Consider the following 26,947-nt stretch of genomic DNA (forward strand, 5'->3'; position numbering starts at 1 on the left):
CAGTTCAGTCGCTCAGTCGTGTCCGACTCTTTGCGACCCCATGTACCGCAGCATGCCAGGCCTCCCTGTCCATCACCATCTCCCAGAGTTCACTCAGACTCACGTCCATCAAGTCAGTGAAGCCATCCAGCCATCTCATCCTCTGTCGTCCCCTTCTCCTCCTGCCCCCAATCCCTCCCAGCATCAGGGTCTTTTCCAATGAGTCAACTTTTCGCATGAGGTGGCCAAAGTACTGGAGCTTCAGCTTTAGTGTCATTCCTTCCAAAGAAATCCCAGGGTTGATCTCCTTCAGAAAGGACTGGTTGGATCTCCTTGCAGTCTGGCCACTGAAACTAGCTCACAGCTAGTTCTTATGGTATGAAATGGTAGAGTATGTACCATTTACTTACCTTATTAGGTCTCTGTTTAACTCTTTGGTGGGTTAAAATAAATCTCACGTGCCCAGAGAAGAGGGAGAGAAATAACGTTAATGCTGAGATGCATATTATGTCCAAATTGACTCTAAGTAACTGCACAGGAAACTAAGGGATGAGTTTGCACTGTGCCCACCAACTCGCAGTTCTGGAACTTGAAACACAAACTGCTGGAGGTTCTTGACACTAAAGAAAGGAATTGGCCAGTTTCCAAGAGAAACTGAGAATTATGGATTTAAAAAATTTTTAATTAATGTTTGGTTGTGCTGGGCCTTCATTGCTTTCCATGGACTTTCTTTAGCTGTAGTGAGTGGGGTCTGCTCTTGGTTGCGATGCTCGGGCTTCTCATTGTGGTGGTGTCTCTTGTTGCCTTGTGAGGGCTCTAGGGCACATGGGCTTCAGTGGTTGCCCACATGGTTAGTTGCTCCTTGGCATGTGGAGTCTTCCTGGAGCAGGGATCAAACCCATGTTCCCTGCACTGGCAGGTGGATTCTAAACCACTGTGCCACCAGGGAAGTCCCGAGAAATATGGATTATTAATGGTGCCATCAGAGTTGTAATTGATGTTCATAGAAACCAACTTGAGCCACATTGTCTTAAGGCTAGTGGTGGGGTGGGAACTAGTTACTCTGGGAACTGCCTGTCTTATTATTAAATTATCTGCATATTAATAAGTGATTTGCTCCAATGGATGTTCCCTCCAGGTCTCCGTGGAGAGTGACTTTAGTCCAGGTCTTCAGAGTTGTTGCTGATGTAGCAAAGCCATGGGCATGATTCTTATTTGGGGTATGTCTGTATGCTCTCCTTTGGTTACAGAATTTACCCCGTGAATCTGTCATGGACTGGGAGTTTGCTAGCTGGTTGGGGTACAGAGAAATGTGCAGACAACAATTAGAAGACCAACCAGTAGTTTCTTCTGTGGTTCTTACTGATGTAGGGAACAAACTAGAGCTGCCAGGGCAGTCTGTCTTGATGTGAGACTGAAATAGCCCTTCAACACTGGCTTCACTGGACAGAGACAATGATAGATGTACCAGATGAGTTACTCCAGGGTTCTTGGTTTGGATTTTCACTTTGCCTCCAGACTTTGCATTATTGTTAAGCAAGAGAAACGATCTGAAGGCTATGTTCTTTGAAGTTTAGATTTTACTGCAGCTTGGACTGGAGGCTGAAGAGGTTGGAGTGAGGAAGACTTCCCTGGAGTTTTCTGTAATAAATCTTTAAGTGTGACATCAGAGGCGGGTAGAAAGAGTGGGTTAGAGAAACACCATACAAACAGACAAACCTTATTAGCTAGTAGAGCAGGGAAAATAAATTCATTCAACACACTGCTTTTCTTTTTAACTGAAGTATAGTTGATTTACGCTGTTAGTTAATTTCTGCTGTACAGCAACATGATTGTTACACATATATATAGATTCTTTCTTTAAATGTTCTTTTCCATTGTGGTTTATCGAGGTTCCCTGTGCTATATAGTGGACTTTGTTGTTTATCCATTCTATATATAATTGCTTACACCTGCTAACCCCAGCCTTCCACTCCAGCCCTCCTCCAGCCCCCTCCTCTTAGCAACCACAAATCTGTTCTCTGTGTCAGTGAGTCTGTTTCTATTCCATAAATAGGTTTGTTTTGTGTTGTATTTTAGATTTCACATATAAACAACACATAGGTTTAAGCAGTTGATTATTTTGGAGTAATCTCTTTCTGGTTGGAGGCTGGAATGGCAGAAAGAGATAGAGAAATTTGGAAGGGAAGCCCGTTTTCTGGGTTCAGGTGGTGGGAGCTATTATTATGTTGCCTGTGAATCCATATTGATAACAGCTCCCAACTGGAAATGTCCCAGAGACATTCACAGGGACTTGTCCCCATAGCCACACATGCTGACTTGATGGATGTACTGGCCCCTCCTCCTGCTAAGGACAGAAGAGGTTCTGTTACAGCTTTGCAGCAACCTGTTGTATCTGCATTTCTGAAAACTGTGTCACCTTTTACCTATTAAGTCATCATTCTTCACATAGAAACTTTTCACACTTATCTAATGTTTAACCCTCTGACCTCAGAGACTTCATTCATTAAGCACTTGCTGTTTACTTTCTGTGGATATGGCGCCGTAAGCCAGGCGGGGGCTGTGAGCTTCCTGGGGCATTCCACACCAGCCCCTGCTCAGCTCTGCCCCCAGGGCTTCAGGTGTTCTGTCAGCCTCTTGCTAACTACCTCCTGTCGCTGCCTCTTAAATTGGCCTTGTCTGGAACAGAGGTTCCTCCCTCAGCCTCCTGGGCTTACTTTCTCCCCCCTTTCCTCTGGATTCCTTGCAGTCCTGGGCCCCTGCACTCAGTCTGACTGGCACCCTGGCCCCTGAGCTTGTCTCACTCTAGGAGATCTTCACGTGCCACGGAAACAGAGAGCAGATCCTATCCCTCTTCTGTCCAAGTTTTCACTCTTCTCCAGGGAAGGTGGGATTAGTCTGAAATATTTAGAAGCCCAGACAAGGCTCTGTGAGCACAGCACACACTCACTCTCCAACCACTCCTTCGGCTGCGCACCTATTCCCCCCATATTCACTGAGCAGGTTTCTCTTCCTCCTCTCACTGATGAGCACCTCGGCTTTCAGGCCTGACTTCTGAGGGCCACTTTCCCTAGACAGCCCACCCAGCTCTGCCACAGGTGTTAAGTTTCTTGGCAGTGGCCAGTCCACTGTTAGCTGGGGAGCCCTCAGAAGACACACCATCATCATTCATCCTAATGCACTTTCCCACCTCCGGTAATCTTTAGCTTTTAAGGCTTGAAAATTACCTGAATCCATGGTTGGAAAGGCTACAAAGAAACGAATTTTCTTGAGCCTCTGTCTCTGGTCCTTCTGCCTTTGCTGGTGCTCTGCAGTTCTTTGAGAAAGCAGTTCAGCAGATTTTAGCCTTAATCGTGGGCTTCGCTGGTGGCTCAGTGATGAAGAATCTGCCTGCCAATGCAGGAGACACTGGTTCGATCCCTCATCTGGGAAGACATCACCTGCTGCAGAGCAACTAAGCACATGCGCCACAACTGCTGAGCCCCCGCTCCACAAGAGAGGGCCCCCCGCTCCATAAGAGAGGAGCCTCCGCTCCACAGTGAGAGGAGCCCCCGCTCCACAGTGAGAGGGGCCCCCGCTCCACAGTGAGAGGGGCCCCCGCTCCACAGTGAGAGGGGCCCCCGCTCCACAGTGAGAGGGGCCCCCGCTCCACAGTGAGAGGGGCCCCCGCTCCGCAAGAGAGGAGCCGCCTCAATGAGAAGCCTGCACATCGCAACTAGAGTACAGCCCTTGCTCACTGCAACTAGAGAAAGGCCAGTGCAACAGTGAAGACCACACATGGCCAAAAGAAAAAAGTTAATACTGAGACCTAATAATAGGAAAAAACTCAGCGCCGAGAAATGTGCCTTGCGTTGTTCTCTACAATAGCAAACATGATTAGGATGTCCAGTGAAAGGGAAATAGTTACAGTTGACATTTCCAACAAATGTTCTCTGGGTATGAATAATACAAGACTATGCTAAGTAGAAAAGAAAGAAAAATCGGATCCAAAATTGTCAGGTGACTTGACCACAAATATATAAAAAGTCATTGGAAAAGACCCTGATGCTGGGAAAGACTGAAGGCAGGAAGAGGAGGGGGTGACAGAGGATGAGATGGTTGGATGGCATTATTGACTCAATGGACATGAGTTTGAGCAAACTCTGAGAGACAGAGGACAGGGGAGTCTGGGTGCTACAGTCCATGGGGCTGCAAAGAGTCAAACATGACTTAGCACCTGAAAAACAACAACATAAAGAGTGCAAAGGAAAAAAACTGAGAGAGGTGTCAAATTATCTTTGTGAATGTAGAGGAGAGTTTTGAGTAACAATTTGCAATGCATGGTATTCCAGGTGCCCTAAAGTGAATGTTAATCGTAATAACAAGCAGCAACAATGTCTTCAGCGAAACCAGCTAACTAGATACTTCTCTACTTGTCGGCCAGCATATCTCAGTCTACTTTTGGTCTCGCCTCCACAGTTTGAAAATCTGAACACGGTTGCTGAGTGTACAATGGCAGCAACAATGTCTTCAGTGAAACCAGCTTACCTGATACTTCTCTACTTCCTCGCTAGCATATCTCTGACTACTTTTGGTCTCCCCTCCACAGTTTGAAAATCTGAACACGGTTGCTGAGTGTCTGTTTTCTCTGGTCAATGGTGATGACATGTATGCGACCTTTGCTCACATCCAGCAGAAGAGCCACTTGGTGTGGCTGTTCAGTCGCCTGTATTTATATTCCTTCATCAGCCTTTTCATATACATGATTCTCAGCCTTTTCATTGCAATTATTACAGACTCTTATGACACCATTAAGGTAAGCACTCATCGTTATTTCCTACCAAAAACTATTGCAAATTTTGTATAGATTGGAACATAGGAAAATACTATAGTTTTTTACTTACTTAAAATACTATAGTTTTACTTAGATTTTTGAGATTTTGTAGGAAAGAAACTTTTTAGATGCTGCAGGTTCATTTTAAATATGCATTTAGGTCACTGTTCTTGGTGCCCAGATTGGGGTGGACTGGTTTGGAGGTATAGTGGGAAAGAGAAAGGAAATGGGTAAAGATGGGCCTGTCTGTCTGCTAAGTCTCTTCAGTTGTGTCTGACTCTAAGTGACCCTATGGACTGTAACCTGCCAGGCTTCTCTGTCCATGGGATTCTCCAGGCAAGAATACAGGAGTGGGCTGTCATACCCTCCTTCAGTAGATCTTCCCGACCCAGGGATCGAACCCCCGTCTCCTGCACTGCAGGCAGATTCTTTACCACTGAGCCACAGGGGACGCCTGTAAGGATGGGCTGAGTTTGGTAAATCAGGTAGCTGGGCTGTGGATCTTAGTGCTTACAGGCATACATGCCTGTCCTGGAACTTCAGCTTTGAGTGCTAAGTTTCAGTGATAAAGGGTGACCATCTTCCTGACAACTGTCCACAAGTGGGCACACCTCAAACACTGGATGCCACTCGTGTGATGCAGGTTTCCTTTAAGTTACAAAATCTAAGGCTTTTGTGGCTGTTTAGCTTCCTACCTTCCTAAGCTACCCAGGGGACCCTGTGTCCTTTCAGACTGGGTCCATTTAATTGATCTGTAGCATGAAGGAAGTTCTGTAGCCTCAGGCAGTGGTGTCTCCACTGCAGATGGTCGTGCTTGGAGCCAGCACCCTGTTTGGGGCTAGATCTGAGCAAGCAGGGATTCCATGTCCATGTCCTATGTTGTTGTCCTCTTCTTGAACCTTCTCAGACTATCCCAGAAGAAGCCAGTCTGTTGGAGATACTCCTGAGCATATTGTGCAGAAGGAGACAGATGTTCCTGTAGGAATGGGTGGTTGGCTGCAGCGGGGCTGGCCGTGGGGAGAGGAGCCAGGCCTGCTCAGTGTGGGTGCTGTCTTTGGATGTGGCAGTGTCCCTCTGAGGGTGTCAAGCCTTGGTGACCTGGTGGATGATCTCACTGAACATGAGGGGAGGGGTCTCTCAGAGTCTCTGTGTCTGTTTGGAGGAACCTACTGCCTTCTACCTCACTAAGCGACCAGCTTCCATAAAACTTCCCAGCCCAACTCCACATGGGCAGTGTGGGAAAGGGGAGGTTTCTCCTGAGCTTGCAGTGAACATGAAAGCTTTAGACTGCTATTTCCTTCACTCCTTTAATTAACATGCCTCTAGGCTTCCTTGGTGGCTCAATGGTAAAGAATCAGCCTGCCAGTGCAGGAGACGGGGTTTAGATCCCTGGGTCGGAAAGATCTCCTGGAGAAAGAAATGGCAACCCACTCTAGTTTTCTTGCCTGGGAAACCCCAGAGACAGAGAGTCTGGTGGGCTGCAGTCCATGGGGTTGCAAGAGTCAGGCACGGCTTTAGCGACTAAACAATAACAACAACAACCCTTCCTCACTAAGGCTTGGTTTCTGGAGTTTTCCTCCGAATAGCTCTCTGTTCCCTTGTCTTGCCTTTCAAGGGACCCAGAGATTGATTGATTATTGTTAATACCATTTCTTAGATCCGAGCTTGCAACGTGGGAGAATTTTATTTTAGCAGATGTGGGTTTTGTTCGTTGACAAGGGAGCAATTTCTCATACTGTATAAAGAAGGTAACCACACTGTGTACTTTTTAAAGAAATACCAACAGAATGGGTTTCCTGCCACGGATCTTCAGGAATTCCTGAAGGAGTGTAGTAGCAAAGAGAAGTGTCAGGAAGAGTCACCAGCCTTCCTGTCCAGCATCTGCTGTCTGAGGAGGTCAGTATTGTGTCGAGTCAGGTCTCCATGCTCCCAGGATGGGATGCTCTGTTGCCTTAACAAAGAGTCCTCCCAGGGCAAACGCTGCACTCAGAAATCAGCTGATTGGAGGAAACAATGCAGCCCTCCTTTCTTTCCTCCCACTGCACTTGGCTTTAGAAATCTATTGTTTCTTATAAAACAAGGTACAAAGGTACATGACACGGTTGGAATCTCTTGGGAATGTTAAAGCCTGTTATGAGAAGGCATGAACTATGTCCCTGAAGTCAAGAGGGTGGGCTGGCCACAGGAAGAGGTCAGAATCCTTCATTTACAGGTGTAGCTCCAGGATGTTTTCCCCTTTTCACAATTGGTGGTACAAGTAACCTTCCTTGAGCAGAGCAGAAAATCTGCTTGAGAGGGGCTCTGTGTGTCCTTGGCTGCAAACACAAATCAGTTGATCAATGGCTCTTTGCTCACCATTCATTGGGGCACTTACATAGTCCGGACCTCAGTGGCAAAACCTCCACACAGTGGGTTGGGGACTAGAATTGGGGACACATGAGGATAATCTTAACTGTGCCCATGTTTGTTTTCATCTCAAGTCAGGGATGGGGGTTGGTAGCTAGAAGTATCCCTGACTCTCATCTTTTGAGAAGCATTTGCTAAACCAGAGTCCTGAAGGAAGAGGAAGAGGAAGAACATAATTACTACTTAAAATCACAGGATGTATTTTTCGTTAATCAATTCGCACTGCATCTTGGGATTTGAAATGGTATGATGGAGCACTTCTAAATAATGTCTAGTAAATATGAAATGAGATCTTCTGAGAAGAGTTAAGTTTCTACAGTCACATTTTATCCTCTCAGAACATTAACGTGTTGCTATGGAAGCAGGGATAAAGGGAAATTAATTTTCTTAATAGGCAGATTCCTCCTAAGGGGTACCTTACATAAGGTACCTTTTCTAATTAGAAAGTTACTTTTCTAATCTGTAGTTAACCATAAATTTAAAAAAATCATCTCAGAATGTAAAATAGTTGTGAACACTGGACAGTAATGGATAGGCTTTTGGTGCTTGATTTTTGGACCTTGGTTTGTACCAGAAAAAGCCCCAGAGGGTTGTTAGATGATTTCTCGTGCAATATGAAACAAGTGAAAGATTTAAAAAATGAACTGCAGGACTGATTGATAAGATTGAGTCTGGCTGGTGAGAACACAGCAACATCAGCAGGCAGTTTTCCCTAAGATGAACTAAGTCTTGTGGAGAAGGTGTGTCTGGTGTGAAGAAGAGTCTGCTCATAGTGAGCAATGAGAGAATTAGTAGAACAGGAGGGTCAACCAAAGGAAACTAAGTGAAGAACAGGAAGTTGAAAGTTTTGAAAAAAGAGGAGATCAAAAATAGAAACAGAAGTGGCCGTTACCAAAGATGGCCATGGGTGAGGTCAGCTTGATCGGTTTTAGCTGAATAATCAGATCAAAGCCTGGAATCCAGGGGGATCTGGCTGGACCCTACACAGAAACAATGAAGGTCATGAATCTAATGAAGGAAATGGGTTGTACTGAAGCCTTGGAACAACTGATGGTTTTGAAATCATTGAAAATTAAATACACTTGGATGTGTTTAACAGCTGGAAACTTAAGAATGAAATAAAATTGAGGAAGGTGACTTAATTCTGAGTCTAGGACTCATTTTATGACTGGAGAGTACATGTTGGAGAAGAGCCATAAAGGCATCACAAGTGTTGGTGTCTGGGCCCTGCTCCAGTGTCCATAACATGCAACCCAAGTATCACAGCTCTGCCTCCTTCAGAGAATGGCCAGGTTGCTCTTCTTCAACCAAGCAGCCCAGCAACCACCACAGACTCATTCTCTCTTGAATAATTGACAGAGCCTCTAGCCTGATGGTCAGAACACTTGGGTTTTCATTTTGGATTCTTCCAATTACTGAATGTGTCCCATGACCTTTCCTAAGCCTCTGGGTCCCTCTGTGGTATCATCAGGGTGGAACAAGTAGCCTCTGCATCCTCTTCTGGTTCTATGAGGAGGTATGCTTCTGGTCTGGTTCTCTGGAGGGGTGTGCTGGTTTGAGAAGATGCAGTTAATCTTTCCCCATCTCTACCATAGTGAAGGAGGAAAATCTGCAGTTCTAGCCATGGAGATGGAGGGTGGACAGCTCCTCAAAACTGCCAGAAGCATCTAGTCAAACCCCAATTAATGTAAATTGTCCTTAAGTTTTCTTCCACTTATATGTTGCATTCAGCATGTCAGTAACTTATATATGCCTACATGATAGAGCATGTATTCCTGTTCCATCTCAAAGAGTTTTTAAGTTTTTGCTCTCTTTTCTCTACTTCTCCCCCTTTCTGTTACAGGAATAGAAGTGATGACCATTTGATACTTATTAACTAAAATCCTCCTGCTGACGATGATCAAGTTTCAGGTCTCCATACTGAATGACAGTGTAGAGGGCCCCAGATGGCTTGGACCAGCACTTCCAAAAATACCGATTGTGGATGGGGAAAGAGGACTGACTGCCAGCTGGCTGAACAGAACTGAAGTTCCAAAGTTCCTTTTTATAAACTTGAATGATGAAGAATAGACCACAGTCACCTCCTGGGCATTAGTGTCATAGAGCTGTGACAGTGAAATTCTGTCTTGGTGTTTTAAATTATGATGTCATATTTCAGAGTGTGTAAAACAATGGTATTTAAAGCCATGTATTTGAAGATGTGAGTTTATCATCAAATATGGGTTTGTCTTAAAAGTGATTCTTGGGTTAGAAGACATTTATTAATCCATGGTCTGCACAAGACAGAAATTGGTTGCAATACCAACTTAGAAACTCAACGCTGGAGAACTATTAAGCCATGTTTCTTGGCCTATGTTTTCCTATGGTCTTCTCAGAATGATCTGAAGAAACTGTTGGTAAAGTCAGTGGAAAGAATTGGAAACAAAGTCATTTGGACACCTCGTAGCTTGTGCTCCTTGTTGACTGTACACCCAGGACATGTGGTCATTATATACTACAGCAGTGGTCACTCATTTTAACACCTGAACTCCACTGTGGTGGGAATTTACCCTTGTCAAGCAAGGGAGGTGGTATTTTTTTCCAAAATAAATTTATTTTTATCATAACATATGGAACTATTGGGCTTCCCTGGTGGCTCAGACAGTAAAGAATCTGCAATGTGAGAGACCCGGGTTCGATCCCTGGGTTGGGAAGATCCTCTGGAGAAGGGAACAGCTACCCACTCCAGTATCCTTGCCTGGAGAATTCCATGGACATAGGAGCCTGGCAGGCTACAGTCCATGGGGTCACAAAGAGTCAGACACAACTGAGGTCTATACACAAAATACTTTGCTAAACTTATCATTTTAGTTATAAACTTCTTTACTTACAAAAAAAAAATGTTGTTACATTCAAGTTTTAAATTAAAGACTATTTAACCCGTGTTTCTAGGGTCATCCCCATGCAGAATCAGTGTGCAATTAGCTCACTTATTCACCCCGAATATACCCCCAGTACATCATTTATCTCTGAATAGAATTGCTATTAATGCCTTTTATACAATTTGAATTGAAGATTAATGATGGTCTCCATGTTCATGGTTTTCTTTCATTGGCTTTCATGTTTCCTTTTATTTCTTTTCCCTCCAGCTGAACAAAACACTTTCAGGAAGAAAAATCTTTTTTCAAGGTTACCCTGTGTCTGTGGAAACACTGTTTTCTCTCTTTTTAAAGATTTTAAACAATTGTCACCTTGACAACTCTATTATCTATTTGGATTTTATTGAACAATATTTTCTTATAACTCTGCTAATAGACATATCTGGGACAAACCATTTTCTTTGCTTTCCTAGGCTTCCACTTGGAGAGTTCACTGTGAAAGTTAGGAGACTCATTCTTTCTGCCTCTTGGTTTCATTATGGGATCCCAGTTCTTACAGAACATACCTCCCTGGCTTGCAGCGATTTCCTCAAAGCCTGATGTAACATTCTTAGGCCTATTGACTTGGGTTGGTAAGAAAAGGTCATGGGTGACTTTCACTTCATTGAACTACTACTAATTTTTTTAAAATGTACTGTTTCTTAACATCTACCTAGTGAAAAATTCAGATCGCACCTCAATCAACTTACTATCTGGTCTTCAAAAGGGATTGCTCACTTTCTTAAAAGCAGTGAAGGAAGATAGAGGGGCTAATTTTTTGGAATTAATAAATATTTATGATAATGACTTGTGATTAAGATCACTTCATGCATAGATTTAGTTCATACCTGAACTATCTTAGGGGTCAACTATTATTTTAAAGTTACTGGTGAAGAGTAAGATTTTAATTAAGTAGGACTTTCATTACAGGACTCTCCCTCGTTGTCTCCGGCTCCTCCCCATCCAAGCCCCTCCCAGGACTTTTCTGGTCCCCTCACTTCTCTCTCCATGCACCCACACTTTCATCATGGGTTCATACCATGTCTAGACAGCTAAAATCCCAGCTTACCCTGTACTTTGGTGCCTGGGCAAGTTACTTCCAGCTTCTAAGTGATGAAACTTCAACAAACTGTGGGATTGGCATTTAAGTCAGGTAGTTCATGCGAAGCCTGATGTTGAATATTGAAACCTGAGCCATTCTTAGTTTTTATTTTCTGCCCCATTTGTATTAATAAGTAGGTTCCATGGGATCATGAGGGAGTGAAGATGTTAAGCCATTTAGTTTGCCAGGGTGCCTGTCCTCCTACCATCATCTGAGTATCCTTGGACAGGTCACACCAGCCTTGGTTTCTTCATCTGTAAAGTGGGGATTGCAGGGATTAAATGAGTCAAATGTAAAGTGAGTGAAACTGGGCTTAACTTATAAGTGCTCCGTGAATATTAGATCTTCCAAAAGCTTTTCTTGTGTGGTCTACATATGTACAAATCTATCACCTGGGCAAGCCAGGAAGATCCTTACTTTGAAGGGACCTCACCACACAGTTTTGGTGACTTTATTAGGCCTCTAAGTGAGTAGATACCCACATCTATCTTTGTCCTGGAGGCAAAGATCAATTCAGTGTCTAAAGCTCAAGCAGTTGTGGAGGAGCCTGTGGACCTCAACAGCCTAAAAGCCCTGCCCTCGGGGCAAAGCTGTCAGTAGGATGGGTGGATAAAGGTCCCCGAGGCACACAAGTGTCACAAATCCTCAGTGCTTCACCCTGAGACCCCTCCCCTGACCCTGTACCCATCCTCAGCTAGGAGCCCACTGCCTTAACCAGATTTGTCAGAAGGTGTGCAGTGCAAATCAGCTATTGGTGATCTGATGTAACAAATGTGAAAAGGCGAGAAAGGGTCTTCAGGAAAAGATTTTCCTAAAAACCTTTTAGGAAGGTTTTCCTTCCTTCAGCCCCTGCTGAAGGCTCCTCACATTGTAACAATCGTGGGAGGGATGCCTGACCCACCCCTTACCCCCTCCCAAGGAGGCCTCAGCTCAGCATCTCAGGTTGATGAGAAGCACAGTGACCCAATCTCTTGATTACTAGCCAGACACCTTGTGGTTCCTGAGGGCTTCCCTGTAAAAACAACCCAGCACTGTCTCTGAGGTTCAGGGTCCCTGGAGTCACTGGGAAAGTATGTTCCCCAAGTGCCTACTATGGTCTTGGCCATGGATGCTCCAGCCAATATAAAGAGCTGTAATGCTTAGAGGTCCAATTCCCGCTATCTGAATCACTCAATGTGTGGTGGCCACTTTTTCCAGCAACATTGGATAACTAGATTGCATTTTGCTACTCTCTAGTTCCACATTTATTTTCATGTAATTTGAGCAAATTTTATTTTTCTACCCCTGAGTTGAAGTTTAAATATTTCAACCACAGTATTCCAGTGGCGTGGAATCTTTCTCTAACAAATATCTAGAATTTCACATACTTGTGGAACATGCAGAAAGTAGCTCTTGTGTGACTGGGTGATTGAGGACCTCAAAGACAAAATCCTGAGCATAGCTTCTGGATCTTAGGCACTATAGGAAGGACAGTCAACGATGGCAATGAGAACTGGTACTAGAGGAGCGATGAACACTTCTGCCTCCTCCCCGACTTTTTTTTTTTTTTTTTTTTCCCTATTTGAGAGGTTCCGAGCCCTCAACACTGACAAAAGGCAGCTTCTTGGTTGTGTGATCTGTCCTTTTGAGAGGACTTCATGCCTGGTTTAATGTTCTTCCCTGATAGTCTTGAAATTCTCTATTTTTCTTTAAAGATTTTTTAATGTGCACCATCATTAAAGTCTTTATTGAATTTGTTACAATATTGCTTCTGATTTATGTTTTGGTTTTTTGGCCACCAGCCATGTGGGATCTTAGCTCCCCAGTCAGGGATTGATCTTGCACCCCCTGCATCGGGAGGCGATGTCTTAACCACTGAACTACCAGGGAAGTCCCATTTCAATATTTTTTGAACATGGGGCCTCACAAGTGATGTAGCAAATTCTGCTGATTGGCCTGGGTAACTCAGTGACTAACAATGATTAAAGCATAGCCTTTTAGGAAAAGGCTAGCACTGTAGTTTTTCTTCAAAACAATTGAAATTTAATGAAAGGAAATAATAAGGCTGAATGGGAATTATTTTTTAATAGAATTTCGGATGCATCATTTTTTTCAGTCTCTGATTTTGCAAATAAGTGGCTATGGGGTGGCTCCTCATCTCATATCTTTGTTTCACAGGTTAAACTTCTGTGGTTGGTGATATTGGCTAATATTGTTTCCATGTCACACTGGCATTTTGGAACTGGACTTCTCACCTTGCCCCCTTTCTCTGCACACCGCCTTCTCCCCAGCAATGAAGAGTCTCATTTTCCAAATTTCCACTTCATGTTTTTCCCTTGACAGAGAATCGACTTAAGGTGGTTCTTCTAAACTCAAGCATGTTTGCCCAGTTGCTATATGACCTCCAACCTGGCTCAACAATGTCCTCTGGGACCTGCTCCTCCCACTGGACAGTCAAGCACTTTCTCCAAGCTCTTTGCAGCCATTTACATTTAGAATGAAAGATGGTCTTCGAATGGGAAGCTATAGAATTGTTCAGCATGTTATGTATTGGAAAAAATAACATAATAGCACTGGGAAAACTTCAAGATGAACCAAATCTCAAAATAGACACTCAAGTTGTTAGGGAAAATAATACAACTCATGGCTGTTCTCCCAGGGGCTTCTTTACAGCAAATGAAGCTGCAAACCAATGGGTGAAAATGATGGCCAGTGTTTTTCTTGCCATCTCTCTGCCAGAGAACCAGGGAGTGAATGAGAAAATAAATGGGCACAGATGAACACTTCCACACCAGCTGACGTAACAAGGACAGCAAAACTCTGATTTTCCAAAGACCCCTGGGAGCTATGGGCTGTGGTGGATGGAAGAGACAATTTGTTACCATGATATATGTTTCTTAGTTTCTAATGATACATAAATTATCCCATGAGCCATGATACATACAGTTTAGAGAGAATTTTAAATGAAAGCAATTATTTTTTCTAGCAAGACTAATTGCCTCGCAGCAGTAAGTGACTTATCACCTGCTGCCTGTGGGCTGCGGTCATTACCGTCTCCTGGAGGATGAGCCGATGCCCCCCAAGAGAACAAAGTGAATTTACATCCTCAATTTGGAGCCTGCCAAGCCAGGTCTACAGAAGGAGAGAGTATTAACAGTGCCTTTCAGACTTATCTTTATGCGTTTGTGTCATCCTGTGCGTGTTATTTATGAAGCAGGACAGTGTGTTGGGTTGTCCTGCATGTGTTATCTATGAAAAAGGACAGCGTGTTGGGTCATAGCTCTTGGCTGCCTTTGGAGAAAAGTCAGGGAGCTGATATCAATGCTTAATCTCCAGCTTGGGGGGTTTGGAAGGTAGACTTAGATAAGAAACTTGGACATTTCCTAATGACAGGTTAAGCAAGGCAAGCTGATAAGTACCATTAATTTCAAGAGATGTGGATAAATAACATGTGTCGATGAAAAATGGTAATGCTATTAATGACTAGAATTCAATACATGCTTGTTGATTTCAAACATTGTGCTGGGAACTAAGGATGCAAGAAATGAATGACATGATCCAGTGGGAGGAACAATCATGTACCAAGATAATACAAGGTCACCCACAGTACTGAATGACAGTGGAATGGCAGTAGCTCCTGACTGCCTGGAGTGTAATTGGAGGCCTTTTAAGGAGACCTAGACAATGCTAGAACTGAGACTTGAATAATATATTTTATTTGACCAGATGGCCATGATGTGGGGTGGGGTTAGGGCTTTCTGGATAAAAGGAATGGCATGGCAAGGGCTTAGACAGCTGAAAGAGAACCCAGCCAGGTGGGGAAACTATGTTTTGGGGTGGTCAGAATATAGGTCAATGTTGGGGAAAATTTTAGAAGATGAGACTCAAGCAACAACAAAGGAAAGCTTTAGACCTGGGAGCTACGTGGTCAGAAAACGTAAAACTGGTATAACTGGGAAGGATGGATTGGGGTGGTGTGAGATGAGCGAGAAAATCAGTTAAAAAGCTGCTACAATCATCCAAATTAAATTTTTAAAAAAGTGATGCTGTTATCCTGTAATTAAACTCAAAACAAGCACAATAAGAAGCCTGCTTAAAACTGTCTCTAAGGAATGTACCTCTCTCATATACTGTTTTGTCTGCCTGCATATGTATATTTTTTGCTTTCTTAAAAGATTTCTCTGCTAAATGCTGTGTCATTTCCCTGGGAGTTTATGCTTTTAGACTGTACACTTAGAGTGATGGTCTCTTTTCATAACTTCTATTATTGAGAAATATACTTACTGGGAGGAATGGGTTGAATGCATATATCTATCATATGCTATTTCTCCTTCCCACATACTTAAAAGATTATCTATTAATAAGACTGTCTCTGCATCATCCCTCCCCACCTACTCCACACATACCACACATGCATACACTCTGAAGCTTATCTATTCATGACTGTCTCCACATCACCCTTACCCATCTCCTCCACACACACACCACACACACAGAAACTCTGAAGCCCCCTGACCTTGACCAGCCACAGTTTATGTCTGTCAAGGTTGTGAGACTTGTAGGTGTGTGACTTCTAACAAAGCCAGCCTGACATCCATAGTCTGAAGCTTACGGGTTGCACACAGACTTTCCGAAGTTTCTATCTCCCTGCCCCCTACCCAGGACAACCATGAAGACTTGGGTGTGCGGTCACAAAGGTCAGAACTGAGTGTGGCACCTGGGAAAGGAGGGTGTCCCAGGAAAGAGCTGGGAGGTCCTTGGGTCGATGCCTCCTTAGTCTGGGGCAGTTTGTGGAGTTGGGGTGCAGGGCGGTGCAGGGGAGGGGAGCTGATGGAGGGTCTCTGAGGAGAAACTGTGGTGCTCACCCCCACTGCCTTGATTTGGAGGTCTGTAGTGAATGTAGTCATGTTAGAAGAATGTTCCTGGGCCCAGGGAGCCCGAGAGTAGGGGAAGTAAGGGGTGGGAGAGTTGCGGGCAGAGCAGGGAGGGTGGCATGGCTTCCGTCTCACAAATGACGAAAACAGCGTGTACCAGTGCCTGAGTGCACCATTGCCTTCCAGACCCTGCAGAGAAGGTCAGCAGTTTGTGCTGAGACCAGCCCCAGTCGCGCCTCCTTCACAGTCTAGTGAACTCACTTCCTGAGGACCAGAGGTGGAAGACTCAACACTTCCTTAATTTGTGGAGTGGATGAGGATGTTGGCGGGGTCAGAACTCTATTAGGGTTTCCTCACCTCTCAAAGTTGGAGGTCAGGGGAGCCAACCTGGGTGTTGGAGGCGAGAGAGAATTCTCGAAGCTCTACACTGACTACCCTGAGGGGCACAGTGGGCAGCCTGGCTCGGCCTTTGGGGGTTCACCTCTTGGTATGCTCAGAGGGCCAAATCATGGCCTTAAAGGTGCTGGAGGACCAGCAAGACACTGTGGGGCAAACCACCATGTCTACAGCTGCTCCTGCAGTGAGGCTACCCAGCCTGAGGCCGATACTGGGGAAAATGCATTGGTGTTCCCGGCCGGACTAACATGGAGACTGTTTGCTACATCTTTTCTCAAGAAAGTCAAGTTTCTGGAACAATATTTAAGAAACCACAGTAACGAACTGAGGCAAGGATGGGTGGATCAGTAATGATTCTTCTACTAGACTTTTAGCTCCCTTGCATAAATGGCTCCAAGTCCATCCGGAAAAGCTGAGCACGTGGGAAGAGATGACAGGCAGATGAGGGAAGTTTGGGGTGGGGGGGCATGGTTATGACTAATGGGTGATGACCTGGCTCGCCCTCTTCTACACTTTTCTCTGGGCTTAAGGAGGCACTAACTTTTAGCCCTTATGCAAAATACTGTGTCACAGTTTCTACATTTATCTGATTGAGACAAAAGAGCTGACATTTATTATTCTGCACTAAAAGTAAATCAACTAAATGGGAATACCCCATAGATACATATTTCTATCCAATGGGCCTTTTCAAGGTGGGACAATTCAAGTGCACAGCAGGCAGCTCTGAGGGCAAGTTATTGAGATAGAATTGAGTTTAAGTCAAATAAACTAGTCCCATCAACCAGCCTCATTAAGAAGGTGTCTTAAAAAGATAACTATTCAGCACCTTGCAACCATGTAGCCAAATAAATTCCAGATGGATTAAAGATTTAAACCTGAAAAATGAAGACTGTAAAAGAACCAGAAAGAAACAGAGATGAATATTGATCTGATTCAAGAAGGAGAGAGGGGCTTTCTGAGTTTAAAGCTGTAAATCAACCATACAAGAAAAATCAAGTAGATTTACTACACAAAAAGGAAAATTTACAGAGAATTAAAAATGTAAACAAAAAATTTCAGTGCCCTGGGAAAAAAGAATTGCAACATACTGGACTGGCTACTATCCTTACTTTGTGAAGAACCATTACAAATTTCTGGAGGGTGAGCCCCAAAGAGAAGGAGTAAAGTTTTTGCATTTCTGTATTTCATGGATAAGGCGCTTCCCACGTGGTTCAGTGGTAAAGAATCTGCCTGCCCCTGCAGGAGATGCAGAAAATGCAGGTTCAGTCCTTGGGTTGGGAAGATACACTAGAATAGGAAATTGCAACCCACTTCAGTACTCTTGCCTGGGAAAATTCCATGGACAGAGGACCCTGGCAGGTACAGTCCATGGGGTCACAAAGAATCAGACACGACTGAGCAACTGAGAGCATTTCATATATATAGCAAAGCTCCTGATGAGTAGCAAGTACAGAAAGAATAGTATATTTTTGAAAGGCTATATTAGGGTCAATGCCTAGTATGTTCAACGCCTAGCAACACATATTGTTGCTACTCATCCCAACAAACTTACAGCTTACATATCAGGATTTCCATTTTACTGAAGAGAAAACTGAGCACAGCTCAGGTAACAGAGCCTGGTTTCAAATACAAATCTTCTGATCCAAAGCCCTCTCCCACTCCCCTTTCTTCTGCCTACTTTCTAAATAATGCTTACTGAACAGAACTGAAGGGCAGAAAAAAATGTTTAACCTCCTTAAAGAGAAATGTGACTTCTATTTTCAAACAACATCCTGTTAAGCAACATTCCTCCAACTCACACAATACCAGTGCTTAGTGGAAACGAATCTGTTTTTTTGTAGGGGAGTTGAGATCTCCATGGAAGCTCCCAGTTCTTACACTAAATTGCCAAGTGATTTAAAACAAGATGCTTGAAACCTCAGAATCATTATCTGTACTACAGGGATGATAAAGCTGAGAATACAGAGAGGTCAAGGAACTCGTGCAAAGTCACACAACAGTAACCACCAGTGCTGGGACTCGGACTCAGGCAGTCCATCTTTAGAGCTGGCTAGAGCACAATTTTGATGTAATATCAGGAAGATAATGGAGGTAAGCAAGCTTTGAAAAGGATAAACTGGACACATCAGATGAAAAGAGATAAAAATTAAAGCTATAAACCTGTTTGTGTGTGTGTGTATGTATGTGCAAAAATTGTGAAAATAAGAGCTTGATAGGGACATCTTGGATGTCTGGGTGTGTCCTTTTTGACCTTATATCTATTTAAAAATTTTTTCAACTTAAAATGCACACAGGCAGAGTGATCATCCCCTCCCTCCCACCCTCTTTATGTCAACCAGCATGGGAGTACTGGTTAATGGATCAAAGACAACATGCCCACACTTAGAAACATACTCAACTAGCTCTTTTAAAAAAAAGAAAATGAAAATGAAACAGATAATTGCATCCACTAGGGTAGAGTTGCTGGCATTTGCAATAATGAATCACTAGACAGTTGTGATTGAAAAAAGATAGCCACCCCATAAATCTCGACTCAGCACCTCTTTCATCTCACTGGCCAGAAGCCAGGAGAGCCAATTTAAAAGGTGTTTAATATCGCTCATGTACTTTTCATGCCTCAGTACAGTATTTGATCGCTGGCAAAGTCAAAAGTATCTTTTGGAAAGATACCCTGAATGAGGTGCACATGCAACTGCTGACTTTGAGTTCAGTTCAGTTCAGTCGCTCAGTCGTGTCTGACTCTTTGCGACCCCTTGGACTGGGGCAGGTCAGGAAGCAACAGTTAGAACTGGACGTGGAACAACAGACTGGTTCCAAATAGGAAAAGGAGTGCGTCAAGGCTGTATATTGTCACCCTGCTTATTTAACTTCTATGCAGAGTACATCATGAGAAACGCTGGGCTGGAAGAAGCACAAGCTGGAATCAAGATTGCCGGGAGAAATATCAATAACCTCAGATATGCAGATGACACCACCCTTATGGCAGAAAGTGAAGAGGAACTAAAAAGCCTCTTGATGAAAGTGAAAGAGGAGAGTGAAATGTTGGCTTAAAGCTCAACATTCAGAAAATGAAGATCATGGCCTCTGGTCCCATCACTTCATGGCAAATAGATGGGGAAACAGGGGAAACAGTGTCAAACTTTATTTTGGGGGCTCCAGAATCACTGCAGATGGTGACTGCAGCCATGAAATTAAAAGACGCTTACTCCTTGGAAGAAAAGTTATGACCAACCTAGATAGCATGTTGAAAAGCAGAGACATTACTTTGCCGACTAAGGTCCGTCTAGTCAAGGCTATGGTTTTTCCTGTGGTCATGTATGGATGTGAGAGTTGGACTGTGAAGAAGGCTGAGCGCCGAAGAATTGATACTTTTGAACTGTGGTGTTGGAGAAGACTCTTGAGAGTCCCTTGGACTGCAAGGAGATCCAACCAGTCCATTCTGAAGGAGATCAACCCTGGGATTTCTTTGGAGGGAATCATGCTGAAGCTGAAACTCCAGTACCTTGGCCACCTCATGCGAAGAGTTGACTCATTGGAAAAGACTCTGATGCTGGGAGGGATTGGGGGCAGGAGGAGAAGTGGACAACAGAGGATGAGATGGCTGGATGGCATCACTGACTTGATGGACGTGAGTCTGAGTGAACTCCGGGAGATGGTGATGGACAGGGAGGCCTGGCGTGCTGCGATTCATGGGATCACAAAGAGGCGGACACAACTGAGCGACTGAACTGAACTGAAACCATTTGAGAGATGGTTATATATATTATGCCCTTTTATGCCTTAAAACTTCAGCATGTATTTCCTAAGATCAAGAATAGCCTCTTATACACAAGGATATGGGCTTCCCAAGTGGCTCAGTGGGTAAAGAATCTGCCTGCAATGCAGAAGATACAGGAGCTGTGTGTTTGATCCCTGGATCGGGAAGATCCCCTGGAGGAGGGCATGGCAACTCACTCCAGTTTTCTTGCCTGGAGAATCCCATGGACAGAGGAACCTGGTGAGTACAGTCCATAGGGTTGCAAAGAGTTGGACACAACTGAAGTGCCTAAGCATGTACGGACATGCATGCACGTGTACACGATATATTGTACAACACCAGGAATATAGCCAATATTTTGAAAAACTATAAATGGAGTATAACTTTAAAAATTGTGAGTCACTATGTCGTACACCTGAAACTTCTATGTATTGTACATCAACTATGTTTTTGTTGTCCTGTGTTACATATAGCCCCTTAATTTGGATTTGTTGATGTTTCCTCATGATTACATATAGGTTAAATACTTTTGGCAGGAATGCCACAAAGGCATAGCAGTTTCATCCTCAAGGTATCTATCTAGAGGTGCATGATACTGCTGTGCTCTCATGGATGATAACTATTTGGACCACCCTGTCAAGATGTTGTCCTCTTCCTCCTTCATCATAGTGGACATAAAAACACACAACTCAAATCTCCAGATGTGAGGAGCCTACATGATGACTGTCCCGGCCACTGTGCTCAGAATCCATTTGTGTGGAGACCCCACTGACTGCTCTGGCCACTGGGCGAATCCAGCAATGATCACAAGGCAGGCCCATTTCTGCTAGATGGGCACCCCTCTGATAGCGTTCCATCAGTCGGACTGAATTCCTCCTAGAACTGGGCTGCATCTAAGACTCTCCCACCTGACACTTTACCTTCTCCTCCCTCCTCATGAGGTCAGACCAGCATTGGCTGACAGCTCTCCCTGCCTCCTCTGGCTCACTCCCATTTTCCCCCACAGCCACAGCCTCTCGCCCTCCCTACAAATTCTCTTGCATTTCCCATCTTGTCTTGGCATCTGCCTCTTGAAGCGTCCAAACTACACAGTAATATGGAAAGAAGTGATTGAAAACAGGTAGTAAGGTGAAGATTTGGGACTGGGTTAAGTCATCCCTGGTGAAGGAAGAGGCTATCATCCTGAGTGGCAGGTGGGGGACACATAGTCTCTGACACAAGGTGGTGGCCCAGGTACCAAAGATTTCACTGTTGGTGACCTGGGGGTGCCTCCTGGTGGTCATGAATGCCCTTGCAGCTGAGATGATTCAGGATCCTTCAGAGATTTAGAAGATATGGCGAGAAGGATGCTTATAAAGACAGATTGCTTCTAAGTTGACTGACCGTCTGCAAAGGGGTGAGAAACTAAGGGCTGAGAAGAAGTAGTTAAAGGCCAAGTGTGAATCTGAGGTGTTGGTGGTAGCTAACAAAGAGGACCTGATCTCCTCAAGTGCAAGAGTAGATAGACTGAGCTGAGGATTGAAGACCCTGTTTAGCAGGCTTTCTTACCCTTATTCTACGAAAGTGGAGGCTCAGAGAGACGGAACGACTTGCCTTTATCCACCCAGCTCTCAACTTTTTGACAGGTCAGCATACCTTGTCTTTCTGCACATCCATTTGTGTGAATCCATGGGCTTTACAGAAAAAGAAGGTGGCCGTTGGTTTGGGGGGAACATTCCTATATCATATGCACTGCGTGTTCCACCTCACCCCTTCTTCACAACAATTTTGACTGCCCTTTTTTTTTTCCATTTTTGTTTTTGCCAGACTCATGCTCTCCAGCTCAAGAATTCAGGGATACCTAAATAAGAGTGATGTGATCGGTCAGATGTTTTAGTCAGGTTCGTAAGAGCTACAAAACCAACAACTAAGAAAAAACACTTCTTTACACTAAACACTGAAACAAGTTTTCTTTCTCTTTGGTGTATGTATAACTCCAGTGTATGTGTTTCCAGGGAGAGAAAGGTGAATGGTGAGAATTATTTTACTGGGCCATGATTTACTTACATTTTTGTAACTATATAAATGGGAGTAGTTTTACTCTTAAACATTAGTAAAAGCACAATAATGAGTAATTGAGATTTTTACAGACATGTTCAAGAAAAGGTAGATAAAGCTTTCTAATACTAACAACCCATCCTAGGACCATGGATTTATAATAATACCTTACAGTTCCATAGTACTAAATGTTTACAAAGGGCTTTTACATACATTATTTAATTTCATTCTCACAACAATCTTATACTAGATAGAGCAAGTTTTATTATCCTTATTTTATATATGGAGAAATTATGTTCTTTCACAAACCAAAAAACTAAATAAAGTTAATTAAAGTGCCCATGCATTATAAGAAATGGATCTGAAACCTGGCATGAGAGGAACTCAGTTTCTGAAACTACCTACTGTTCTGCCTGGAAACTTTCATTTCTTTTATAATTTTTAATATTTAATACATTAAAATAATTGCTGATACGCTAAAGTCAGTGTCCGCAACCTGCAGAGCCCTCACTTAAATCTATATTTCCTTGTGCTGCTCTTTGCAATCAGGATTTAATAAATAAAACAGTACTAGCACTCAATATGATTTGCTTTTTTATTTTTTTTGACATTGTTGAAAATTGTAAGCAGCTTAAAATCTTTTAGATTGCTATGGTTTAATTTAAAAGGAGAGACAGAAGAATCAAACAGTAATTCTAGATCTGATTCATCTGGGAGATGGGATAGAAAGGGGTTATTATTTTTTTCCAGTAGGAATACTTCTCTAAAGTTTGCACAGGAAGACCTTTTCATAGGCAAAACAGCCCGTTGTTTTTTTAAGCAAAGTCTTTTCTTGGAGAATACATATGTGGTGATTCTCTTTATTTCAAATAACACTTTTTGCCTTCAGGTCTCTTGCTGAGTATTGATAGAGTCTTTCTTTCGGTTAATCTTTGCCTACCATATATTTCTTATCATTATGACTTAAATATTTCTCATTCAAAGAGCATGTGGCTGGATTTGTTGCCTCAAAGTATCTATATATAAACTGGATAGTTTATTTTGCTTATATTGCTGTGACAATAAATATATTTGAACATATTTGTACAATCCTAATTTTTGTTTTTCATAAATTATGCTCTTTTTTCCTTGTTTCTTTCCTCCTATTGGATTAATGGAGCGTTTCTTTATTCCCTTCTATTCCTTTTCTTTTGGTATTTACTCTTAACTTTTGAACCTTTTATCTGACTTAGAACAGTCTCAAGTTAATAAAAATCTTGATGTGTCTCTTCAATATTATTAGAACCTTGGATCTTTAGTTTCAGGTCACCTTCATTTTCCATTTACTGTCTGTCTTACATGATTTTCTTGTCTAGTAATTTATTTCCTTTTGCTACCTCCCTTCCCTCATTAATTATTATTTTTACTTATTGTCTGGTACAGACAATGTTTCCATAGTAAAAATGTTCTTTGCAAAACACTTCCTTTTTCTGGGTTTAATTTCCTTCTTCCTTGAGTAGCTCTTTAATTGAGTCTCAATCTTCATTTGAAAAACATTTTTATGTTTTCAGATGTAACTCAGTTTTCAATATGTAACTCTTTACCGGAAACTCAATTAAACGGTAATGGTATTCCACTGTACTAGTCTATTGTTATTGAGAACTGTTATTAGTCTAAGTAATCTGTCTATTCTCAATGGTGGCTTTTAAGATTTACTCATCTTTACTACTTCAGTGTCTGTGTGTGTTTAAAAATTTACTTGTTTGAGAAAGCTGTGCTTCTTGAATCAAAAATGCATGTCTTTCTTCAACTGAAAAGTACTGAATCATTAGTTTAAAAACAATAGTATTTTTTTCTGTCCATTCTCTCTTATCTGCCTTTCTGATTACAAACCAGTTGAACTTTCTCTTTTTGGTATCTCCTAATCTTTCTTTAAAGGCTCTCCTGGTGGCTCAGTGGTAAAGAATCTGCCTGCCAATGCAGGAGGCATGATCCTCTGGAGAAGGAAATGTCAACCTATTCCAGTATTCTTGCCTGGGAAATCCCACGGATAGAGGAGCCTGGCGGGCTACAGTTCATGGGGTCGCCAAGGGTAGGATACAACTTAGTGACTAAACAACAATGATCTGTCTTTCACATTTTAATCCCCTTTATTTTTTCTGCTACAGTGGTAGCTCAGCTGGTGAAGAATCCACCTGCAATGCAGGAGACCCCAGTTCAATTCCTAGGTCGGGAAGATCTGTTGGAGAAGGGATAGGCTACCCACTCCAGTATTCTTGGGCTTCCCTTGTAGCTCAGCTGGTAAAGAATCTGCCTACAATGCAGGAGATCTGGGTTGGGAAGATCCCCTGGAAAGGGAAAGGCTACCCACTTCAGTATTCTGGCCTGGAGAATTCCAAGGACTGTATATTCCATGGGGTCACAAAGAGTCACATAAGACTGAGTGACTTTCACTTTGGTGGCTCAGATGGTAAAGAATCCATCTGCAATGTGGGAGACCTGGGTTGTATCCCTGCACTGGGAAGATGCCCTAGAGGATGGCATGGCAACCCACCCAGTACTCTTGCCTGGAGACTCTCCATGGATGGAGGAGCCTGGTGGGCCACAGTCCATGGGGTCACAAAGAATCGGACATGACTGCGCACAGCACAGTACATAATGAATTTCTTTAGAAATATCTTTCAGTTCATTAATTCTCTTTTCAGTGGTTTTAAAATTTTTGTTCAAGTGGTTCATTGAGTTCTTTTTTTTTCTATTGCAGGGACTCAGTTTTTCATTCCTAGATGTTCTGTTTGGTTTTCTTTTTGTACTGATTTATTTTCTTTTTAGAGTGTCTTGCTATATGTTCAATGTCTTGCATGAGCTGATCTCATAAGATGCAAACAAAATATAATGTAACGTTTCTCTTAATTCCCATTTAAACTTGATGCATGCTGAGGCCTTTTCCCTGCCTTTTGGGTGAAGTTGTACACAAGTCTCATAAATATTATAGTTATCATTAGATAATTAGGCATCCTGTGATTACTTTTAGACACAAGAACAATGATAAAAAGACAACCCAATTTTAAGACAAGCACAACACTTGAACAGAAATTTTAAGAATATAAATGAATGCTAATAAGCACATGAAAAGATGATGAAAAGTCACCAGAGAAACATAAAACTGCCATGAGACACCACTTCACACACACTATAATGACCAAAATTAGAGCGACAAAGAAAACCAGTATTGGCGAAAAGTGAACCAATCGAGAGTCTTATATATTGCCAAAAAGAGTGTTAAATGGTACAGTCTTTTGAAAACCTATTTATTAATTGCTGTTCCATGACTCAGCAATTCTACTTGTGGTTCTCTACGCAAAAGAAATGAGAACATGTGTCCATAAAAGTCTTGTATGGCAGTATTCAGAGCAGTCTTATTTATAGTAGCCCCAAATTAGAAATAGCACAAATGTCCACTAACAGGTGAATGAATACATTTTTTTTATATCTATACAGTGGAATGCTACTCAACAACAACAAAAGCAATGAACTACTGATATAGCAACAACTGGGGTGAATGTCAGAAGTGTTAAGCTGAATGAGAGAAGCCAGATACAGCATATGATTCTATTTATATGAAGCTCTAGAACAAAGAAAACTAAGACCTAGTGATCGAAATCAGAATGTCGGGGATTCACTGGAAAAGGGCCCAAGAGAAGTTCTGCTCTTCTTTTTCTATCTTTTTTAGTTAGACGTTTAGGTCATTGATTTTTGAACTTTATTTCTTTCTAATATCAGTACTTAAAGCTAAATATTGTTTTGGCTGCAGCCCATAAATTTTGGTATGTAATGTTTCCATTATCATTCAGTTCAAAATATTTTCTAAATCCTCTTGTGATTTCTTCTTTGGCCAATAGGCTATTTTCTGCATATTGCTTAATTTATAGATACTTGGGGATTTTCTAGGTATCTTTTTGTTGAAGTGAAGTGGAGTTGCTCAGTCGCTCAGTTGCTCTTTGTGACCCCATAGACTGCAGCCTGCCAGGCTCCTCTGTCCATGGGATTTTCCAGGCAATAGTACTGGAGTGGATTGCCACTGGCTTCTAATTGATTACCATTTTGTCCAGAGAATTATCTCAGTCCTCTTAGATTCATTGAAACTTGTTGTACGATTCAGAAAATGGTCTAACTGTGACAGTTACATGTGCACTTAAAAATACATGTATTTCGTAGTTGGAGGGTACAATGTTTAATAAATGCCAACTGGGTCAGGTTGGTTGAGAGTGTTGTTCAAATCATCTATAATCTAATTTTTTGTCTACCTATTATATAATTACAGAGAAACAGATGTTAAAATCTCCAGCTATGAGTATGAATTTGTCTATTTCTCCTTTCAGTTCTGTTAAATTTTATTTCATACATTTTGAAGTTCTGTTATTTGATGAATGGGTCCTTTTAACATCATGAAATAACCCTGCTTTATTTTTGTGGTAATAATCTCATCTTTAAAAAATTAGTATATATCTCTTGCTAATTTTCACTTCAATTTGAGATATGTACATTATTACATTTATAGTTGTAAAGATTGAGTGAGACTGGCCAAGTTTGTATAACTAGTGAACACTAAACTAAAGTTAGTTGAGCATAGTAGAGCATACTAAAGTTTTTGAGTCTGACAGAAAGTCTTCAAAGTTATAGCTACTTTAATTAATATAGTCTCCTATGATAAAGTTCTATAAAATGTCT

At 42.5% G+C, this 26,947-nt stretch overlaps 1 protein-coding gene across 1 annotated transcript in view; it reads left to right on the forward strand.

Moving 5' to 3' along the window:
• Positions 1-9,806, forward strand: part of MCOLN2 (mucolipin TRP cation channel 2) — a 46,218-nt gene extending 36,412 nt beyond the window's left edge. The window contains exons 11-13 of the mRNA XM_040232429.1: positions 4,568-4,774; positions 6,567-6,688; positions 9,042-9,806. Of these exons, the coding sequence (XP_040088363.1) occupies positions 4,568-4,774; positions 6,567-6,688; positions 9,042-9,078 (366 nt within the window). The 3' untranslated portion in view covers positions 9,079-9,806. The remainder of the gene's footprint in view (positions 1-4,567; positions 4,775-6,566; positions 6,689-9,041) is intronic.
• Positions 9,807-26,947: the final 17,141 nt, after the last annotated feature.

The sequence above is a fragment of the Oryx dammah genome, unplaced genomic scaffold (genome assembly GCF_014754425.2).
Source record: "Oryx dammah isolate SB20612 unplaced genomic scaffold, SCBI_Odam_1.1 HiC_scaffold_28, whole genome shotgun sequence".
Taxonomy (NCBI): Eukaryota; Metazoa; Chordata; class Mammalia; order Artiodactyla; family Bovidae; genus Oryx; species Oryx dammah.